Raw genomic sequence first — 9241 nt, forward strand, 5'->3', positions numbered from 1 at the left:
CTTCCATTATTTCCAGTAAACAAACCATTGCAAAGCTCCAGTTGGGCTGTGCAGAGACATACAAGTGGGTAGACACCCAGGCGGTGTGGTGGCATCTCACACACACACAGTAAGTTTCCTGCTTTGGTGTGTGTGTTTTTTTTGTTTTTGTTTTTTTTTTTTTCTTTTGGTCACCTTTTTCATCCTGAAAACGGAATTGAACACTTTTCCCCAAACATTAAGTGAACTCCAGAGTGCCAAATGAAAGACTTAAATTGGGGTCTTTGTGGAGACCCCACACTTCCTGGACTTTAGATTTAAAAAAAAAAAAAAAGGTGGGGGGGAACAGGCAAAAACCCTTCTGTCCCTTAGTTAACTCTGATACACCCTGAGGAGGCAAGTCAACTAGGCAGTGCAGCACAAATATTAAAATAGAAAGTCTGACACGAGGAACGAGAACAGGGGCCACCTTATGCTGCGGCCAGCCGAGGCCTTCCAACATTCCGTCAGCAGGACGGCAGCCAGCCTGCCCAGCTCACTTTTATAAAGCCGGCCCTGGCATTCCAGAGCAAGATGTGGCTGTGCAGCCCGCCTGTCCCGTAGCTCCTTCAGAGGGGCTGGCAGCGTGGCCGTCAGACTCGCCTGGGAACCATGGCTAGAAGTGGACTTGTAATTTATGTCCTGGTTATCACCTTGCTCCTGGACCAGACCTCCAGCCACACGTCCAAACTCAAAGCCCGGAAGCACAGCAAACGCCGAGTGAAAGGTAATGGGGCTTCTCAGGCCAGCAAAATACTTGGCTTTTCCGGGTGGGCAGGGGCTGGACAATGTTCATTTCCAAACTCCTCCAGGAGGCTGTCCCAGGTGACAGTACCATGCCATCATCTGGGTATGGCATTCATGGGACTGAGTGACCTTCCTGTTCTCTGAATAGTTTGATATTTAAAAGAGTCATGTAATAGGTTTGTTTCTTTTTTTGTTTGTTTTTTTCACAGAAAAAACAAAAGCCCTTGTAATATAAAAAAATTCTATATTATATATCCTTCGTCAGGTAGGGTTAGGCCTGTAGAATGTTCTTCAGAGGGTGTCACCTGGATATGGTATTATGAATGAGGGGTCAAGCAGAACATATTGATGACAGAGTACACTATTTCACTCACAGAGATTCTGTAACTCTATTCAAAGATAATTGTGAGATCATTATAATCTTATTAAATGTAGAGGATAGAGTCATTGGTAAACATGACTTCTGTTTTGTCACTGGTTACCATGTAGGTATATTTTCATATTCCTTACAGTATAAGGACAGTCTATATTATATACTTATTTAAGCTTTTTTATGTTACAGAGAACTCAAATCTCTCTTTAACTTAAATCTATTTTAACTTTCAAAGTCATATAGTGTTTTAAGACATTTTAATGCACAACTAAATCCACAAGCAATCTTAAATTTAGATTGAGGTAAAAAGTAAATGTTGGAAAAAATAAAGATGATGGCAATTTATTTGCAATATGCCGAAACCAATATTTTATCTCATACTGAATCATTTTTGTGTCAGGCTATTTTAAGGTAAATATTATGACACTATTTTTTTATCCATTGCACTTCAATAACAACAACAACAACACACACACACACACACACACATAAATACCAACAAGATTATATTTTGAGTTGATACAACACAGATGTCTGATGGGTAGAAAAGGGGCTTGTCTTATGTTGTGTTTTGATGATTATAAAGTGCCCTTTTCTAGGGGAATTTATTCAAATTTGGTCTGATGTAAGGTCTCTTAAGTGGAATCTTTTCTCCTTATAAAATATACTGTTCTATTATCTCTTTTAATGAGAGACTGAAATATCTCCCATGCATAGGTAAGTATAGTGGTGAAGATGAGGGCAGGGGAAGGAGGAGAGACAAGGTACTGGGTGACATGGCATATTTTTGTTGCCAGCCTTTCTTCACCAATGGGAGGGAGTGATAGCATGGTGAGCACCCAATAGGGATGTGGGGGAGGGGTGGGTGAATACGTGAATGTGTGTATATGTGCTATGTGGTTGTTTCTGAAGTAATCGCAGTTCAGGTCAGAGAGAGCCCCTCTCCCCACCATATACACATACGTACACACAAACACACTTTTTATTTTTTTAACTGACTGGGTACATATCTTAACTATTGTCCTCTCAGAGCAGTTTTTGCTAGTCTTTGTCATTAGTTCCCAAAAAGCAGATTCTCCAGTAGGTAAAGTAGTCAGCCTATATTTGCAGAACAGCTCTTCCCACCCTCGCACACACAAAGTGTTTTAAGTACATGCAAATAATACTTTATGGAATCAAAAGGGAAAGCCATTTACTCTCTTCCAATCCTTTCCACAGAATTGCCCACCATTAACTGTTGGGAGGTAATATTCCCACTTTTATAAGTGTACAATTAAAATTGATAGTTTTAACAAAATAAGAATTGGCTATACAAAGTGTCTGGCAGACAAACTAATTTCATCTACTAAATCTTGGACAGATACCAACACAAGGCATACCTCAGTCATTTGAACAACGGCATAATATTCCATTTTTTATCTGGGTCATGACTTATTTAATCTGTCTCTTAGTGAACTTTTGTGTGGTTTCCAATCCATCTCTTTTTGATTCAGTGCCTCAGTGAACTGCTTTGTACACATATAAAGATGCTCCTGGACTTAAAGTGGGGTTATGTCCTGACAAAACCACCATAAATTAAAAAAAGAATCATATGTTGAAAATGCATTTAATATACCTAACCTACCAAACAAATATGATATAGCTTAGCCCAAACTACCATAAATGTGCTCATAACACCATATTCAAAATGACTCTGATGACACAGTATACCACAGGTTGTGTATCCTCGTGGTCACGGGGCTGACTGGAAGCTGTCACTCTCTGCCTCTGCCCAGCCTCACAAGAGAGAATGGCACCGCAAAACACTCACCCAGTAAAGGATCCAAATTCAAAATCTGAAGTACAGTTTTCACACCATCGTAAAGTCAAAAAAATCATAAATTGACCCAACCTGCCAGGGATCGTCTATATGACACTGATCCCTATGCTAGGAAGTTCTGATATATTTCTAGCAGCAAAATTGCAGGTTAATCACACTTTCTCATTGTCTCCCAAGATAACAACACCAATCTATGATCCTACCATCAGTGTATGAGACTGCCCATTTCCACACACCTTGACAACCCAACATCACGCCATCAGCTTCAGTCCTGCTGACCTAACGTAAAGAACAAAAACCATTTTTAAAATTTGCATTTATTTGAATGTCACTGAGGCTAAAGTATTCTTCATACGTTTACTGGTCATTTCTTCTGATAATTATTTTTGCATCATTTCCCTACTGTACCTACGCTGGAGGACACTAATAATAAAGAAATGGGGCCTGATGTAGCTCCAAAGGGAAGATATTCCTGGTACTTAGTTCATAGGTCTCAAAAAATTATGTGCTGCAGTAATGAATAAAATACGGTTTTTACAGTGAAAGAGTTGTTGCCTGTATTCACTGTAGACAAAGCACATTCACATTTGTCACACAAGATAGAAGCAAAAGCCAAGCCACCTGGATAATAACTACCATGATGGTTTCCTAGGGGTCTAATATTAATTCTTGTGTCTTTATGTGAATTACAATGTCTACAGCTTCTTTGTGGAAGTCACTTATTTAAATAGAATGAAGCCCTGACCAGTGGGGCTCGGTTGGTTGGACATAGTCCAGCAAAGTGAAGGGTCACCAGTCCCATTCCTGATCAGAGCTCATGTATTGTGGAATCGGTCCCCGGGTGGCAACCGCTCAATGCTTCTCTCTCACATCGAAATTTCTTTCCCTCTCTTTCCCACTCCCTTCCCCTCTAATAAATAAATAAATATTTTTATAAATAAATAAAATGGATGAGGAATCTGAGAGGAATGGGAGATGACATTTACAGAGCTAATATAACTTTGCAAGCCTGGCCTCCAACAGCCAATGGTTTTACATTCTTAATATACCCTTATATTTATTCTGGATTGAACGGTCCCATTGAGGAAATGCTTGGGCTATTGTATTTCTGAGCTGAACTACTGTATTGGATGCTTTAAGAATTGATGGGCAATAGCAAGTGAAACAGTGGTGGGAGCCACCCTGGGTACCCCAGAAGGCATTTTCCTAACCCAAATATGGAAATACCTGGTTTGCAAAGCACATGTTTAAGGAGATGATGAATTAGCATGTCTGGATTTGGGACTGTCCTGAAAAACCCCGCAGAGAACACAGATTCTCTATATGGAATCCCCACAAAGAGGCCTCTGGGGACAGCTCATATGACGCTTTAAGCAACTTCTCAGTGTGAGACCATGTGTTAGACCCCAAGCCAAGCAGGTGAAGGCAATCACTGTGCCTCAGCAGATGAGAGGGATAGGAAGAGAACAAAAATGGAGTCAGTGAGAGTCAAAGCCCAACTGTACCGTAGTAGCTGGGTGACCTTTTGCAGGTTAATTCAGCTGTCTGTGCCTCTATTTCTTCTTCTGCAAAATGGGCATAGTGATGGTATATTATATGTCTCTCAGGAATATTGAAAGAATTAAGCTCTTGGTGCATAGGGTATAATAACATTTTAATACTTTTTGTTTTTATTATGATGTATTACAATTCCTGCCTTTGAGTGACAAGCTGTCACTGCCTGAGACAGGTCCCCATCAATTCTGGAATTCTGTTGATTCATTCAAAAAACATTATGAGCACCTATTATATGTCAAATATTGCATTAAGCATCAGGAATACCCTGGATAACCATACACATAAAAGTAAGTAAAATAATTATAGATTGGAGAACATGCCTTGAAAAAAAAATAAAGGTTCAGAGAAAGACCAGAGAGAGGGATGCTAATGTAGAGAGAATAATCAGAAAAGTTTTCTCAGAAGATGTTTTAAATCAATAAAGAGATTGGTTAAGAGTGTTCCACGCAGAAGGAACCCAAAGGAAAGGGTCCTGAGGTGAGAGAGCTTGCTGTGGGGTGCACTGAAAGTCAAGGAATCTGAAGTCTGATGGAGGGAGAGTCCCACGGGAAGGGACTGGAGAGACAGATGGGAGCCCAGTCTCACAGGAGGAACTACGAGTATTGTTACCTCCACCAAATCTTTATGAACGTTCCCGGACAACTTATTTTCATGCTTTATTTTCCATGTACACTGGGCTCAATTTCATCAAAACCACCCATGCTTTGGTTCTGGATTCCAAAGCTTTATTTTACTTTGTTTTTATTCTCATCTTATTTTGATCATATGCTTTTTGTTTCTCCTATACCACCTCACCCTAAAATATCTCCAGAAAAGGATGGAGACCTAAAATCTCAAGTTGAAAAGCTCTGGAGAGAAGTGAATGCCCTGAAGGAAATGCAGGCCCTGCAGACAGGTAAGACACTTCTTGACAATGTCTTGTCTCCAAGAAGATGGGGCAAAATTGTGCCCGTCAAGTTCCAGGGGACATCTCTTTAAAAGAGACATTGGCAAGCCAGATATGTCCATGAGAAAGGATCCAAAATCTGGGGAGATGATTGTCTCGGGAAGTCAGCTTGCCTTTCCCCTCCCTTCTATGTATGGGTGGCATAGAAATAAAAATAGGCGTCTCAATGATACATTTTAAAAGTGTTCATAATTCTCTTATAGACAATGAAACATAATTATAGCAAGTATTAACTACCTTAACTAAATAGCATTCATTAGATGCTTTCTAAGTGCTCATTGAGAGATCTGCTGAGATTCAATTGAACACAGGGTCACTGCATCCAGGGTACACACCTCAAATACACATGGAAGGACAGTGATTAGAACCACAGCTTGCCCAATAGGGAGCAGCATATGGTCCTCCTTTCTTTCTGGAGCAGAGCTCCCATCAGCCTCTGCAGTCACGCACATTATTGGCCAGGACCTAGGAACAGCTCTGGCTTGCAAGGCTCATATCCCCAGGAACCAATACTCTCACAGCAACTTCAAAAGCAGAGCTTCGAGGGTCCCACAAGAGACCTGCCCAATTTTAAGAGTTACAGCCTTCCGGGAAGACTGAAGTTATGGCTTTTAGTCAAGTACTTATAACTCCCTGACCATATTACCAATTCAAGGTCATTTTTTACCCAAAGCAATGTTGCCTAGTAACACTGGTGATATATTCCCTTTACCAGGTTTCCAGGAGAACAGAATTAAAAAGTTATAAGAAGGGCAAATGTGTATGCAGAAGGGAAGTTTCCTTAATGCTTTGCCTACAGTCAAGTACTTCATAAATATTAACAAATTAATCTCTAACAATTTATGAGATACATGCCATTATGATTATCCTCATTTTACAAATGAGGAAACTGAGGCACAGAGAAATGAAATACTTTGCCCAAAGTTTACAAAACTAGTAAGTGTCAGAGCCTGATACTCCAATGCTTTGCCTTAAATTGTCTTTATGTTTGGTTTAGCCTGGATAACCTAAACAATATTACCAGGGCTGAGTTATCTGCCTAAGAAAAACACTGTCTCCATATATAAACTCAGACTTTGTTTTGTTTTTGTTTTTGATAATCATGGAATACCATTCTAGTTCTAAGAATCCCCAGGAAATTCAGCACATAATGAAGCTATGCTAACAGGCATGTGTATATCAAAACAGCATGAGGCTAAAGGCCATGTTTTAAGGGTGGGGCAGACCTAGGTGTGTGTAGTTATGATCTTACAAGCTATGTAAGTTACATTCCTACATGCTGGGTTGTTGCAAGTAACACCTTCTCTATGTCTGATATGTAAAGATGGGGGTAATAAAACCCCTTCATGGGACTGTTGTGATTATTACATTAGTTCATTTATATAAAGTGCTTGGCACAATGTCCAAAACAAAGTCTCTAATAAATAAATGTTAACTCAGCATCATCATCACATATTATTCATTCCACAAATATGTAATGCTATTTGCCAGGTCCAGTCCTGGATGTATTACACTCAAAAAGCATCTTAAAATGTCCAATATCACATCTTTACAGTCTGTCTCCGGGGCACAAAAGTTCACAAGAAATGCCTCCTTGCTTCGGAAGGCTCGAAACACTTCCATGAAGCTAACGAAGACTGCATTTCCAAGGGAGGGACTCTGGTTATCCCCAGAAACTCGGACGAAAGCAATGCCCTTCGAGACTATGGTAAAAGGAGCCTGCCAGGTGTCAATGACTTTTGGCTGGGCATCAATGACCTAGTCACGGAAGGCAAGTTTGTTGATGTCAATGGAATTGCTGTCTCCTTCCTCAACTGGGACCGAGCACAGCCAAATGGTGGCAAGCGGGAAAACTGTGCCCTGTTCTCCCAGTCAGCTCAGGGCAAATGGAGTGATGAGGTCTGTCGTAGCAGCAAGAGGTACATTTGTGAGTTTATCATCCCTTAATAGATCCTTATCAAATGCATCTTCCAGGCAGGAGAGGTCATGATTTATAGGCTAATGGTTCCCAAGAATAAGTCAAGTTATCCATAAGAATACAAGAGTCAGTCAATTAATTTTTCTACCATATTTCATGGTGATTTTCCCCTCATAAGGGCATGGGGGATCAAAAAGTGATGATCCAGCTGTGTCTACACACTGTTAAAGTGGCTTCTGCGAAACAGGCTGTGAAAATCCTCTCTCACTTGTACAGACCAGGTCTATATTAAAAATACAATAGCCAGAAATGCAAGTTTCTCTCAAAAGTTTAGTATATATTTTACTAATGAGAATTCTCTAAATTGGAGATCTAGCTGTTACATAATCCAAAAGCTTTTTAGTCTGATGCTCGATCTGTTCCATTCTGGCCACGGTACATTGTTAGCCCATTATCCTTTCTTTGAGTTGCTATATCTCCTGGTGGAACTTGTACCTTGTCTGCCATGTCAGAACATGAATGTCTCAGATTCCCATTAACACTCCTGCAAGACCCCTTCCCCACACGCACACTTTTTTTTCCCTTTGCTAAAGTTCCCAATTAAGATACCCCCAAAAATGATAAGGCAGCATACTTGTCAATTTCCCCTTTTGGCATTTCATTGCAATTTCCAGTTTGAACCAGTAACCCTAAGTCAGAACAAGAGCAATAGATTGTATGAGAAAATAGAAAAAGAAAAATGTCTACTTTTTCCTTGCTTTAGCATTCTACTATCCTTTATGAAATTGAGGGTGGACATTATATATATTTTCTTTTTTTACATACTTTATATTTCAATAATCATATATTTTAATCTATTAAGAGCAGTCTTTCTTTGAAGACTGAAAACTGGATTTAAATAAAACAATTCTGAAGTCATACATCTATGCAATATTTTATTCTGCCAAATATTATTCCCATTAAATTGCATAAAATAATTTCATTGCTTACTATGAAATTACAAAGTTTAGGCTGGGAAATGAGCTTTTTAATTGCAAACAATTTAAATAAATTCTGTTCTTTGAATTTTTTTCTTTAAATATTGAATGTGTTTTGTGAACAATACACGTCTGTGCAATCTTTAACTACAGGTGCTTGGAATTAAGTTTTGGTGCTTTCCATTGTACAGTAATAAAGCCTGAATTCTGATCAATGTGGATGTATCTGAATGTTGATTATAATTATTCAAACTATATTGGTTTACATCAAATATGGCACAATTTCGGATTTGGGGGAATACCGTGGGTTTGATCAAACTCGTGATTTACATGCACTAGAAGAATAATTTTACCTGACAATAAAGAGGAAAAGTAGGTGGGAAGAGGGGAACTTTAAAAAGAAAATTGTACCTGCAATTGTTTTTGTTGACCCTGGCCAACTCTATTCCAATATAACTATAATCTCCTTAAATATTATGATAATAATGAAATTAGTAGACATCGATGGTAGTATATCCTCATGATATTCCAGGTATTGAGCTAAATTTACCATAATTATTAATTTCCAAAACAACTCTGGGAATTAGTCTCTAGAATGACTTCATTTCACAGAAGAAGAAACTGTAGAAGAGAGATGTAGTAACTTGCCCTAAGTAACATGCCAGGAAGTAATGGAGTTGTAACGAGAACCCAGCAAGCTATTTACAACCTACACCCTTAGCAACTATGGGGGAGCTACGACAAGGTCAAACCTGTTCAAGTAGGTGATAGAAGTGGGTTCTAACCTGTTCTCCCATTTCCCTCATCTGGGGTAACAATTTGGGGAAAGAGCTGGTCTTGGTAAGGCAGTCAGTCTGAGACTACTTCAAAAGGGCTGACTAAAGAC

The 9241-nt window shown here is 39.3% G+C and overlaps 1 protein-coding gene across 1 annotated transcript; it reads left to right on the forward strand.

The window, feature by feature from the left end:
* The first annotated feature begins 558 nt into the window (after nt 1-558).
* Nucleotides 559-7694, forward strand: CLEC3A (C-type lectin domain family 3 member A). Its single transcript, XM_090260403.1, has 3 exons — nt 559-745; nt 5326-5409; nt 7016-7694. The coding sequence occupies exons 1-3, from the start codon at nt 631-633 to the stop codon at nt 7405-7407; spliced, it is 591 nt and encodes a 196-aa protein (XP_090116529.1). The 5' UTR covers nt 559-630; the 3' UTR covers nt 7408-7694.
* The last annotated feature ends 1547 nt before the right edge of the window (nt 7695-9241 follow it).

This window comes from Furipterus horrens, unplaced genomic scaffold (genome assembly GCF_987537825.1).
Source record: "Furipterus horrens unplaced genomic scaffold, mFurHor1.1.pri manual_scaffold_13, whole genome shotgun sequence".
Classification (NCBI taxonomy): Eukaryota; Metazoa; Chordata; class Mammalia; order Chiroptera; family Furipteridae; genus Furipterus; species Furipterus horrens.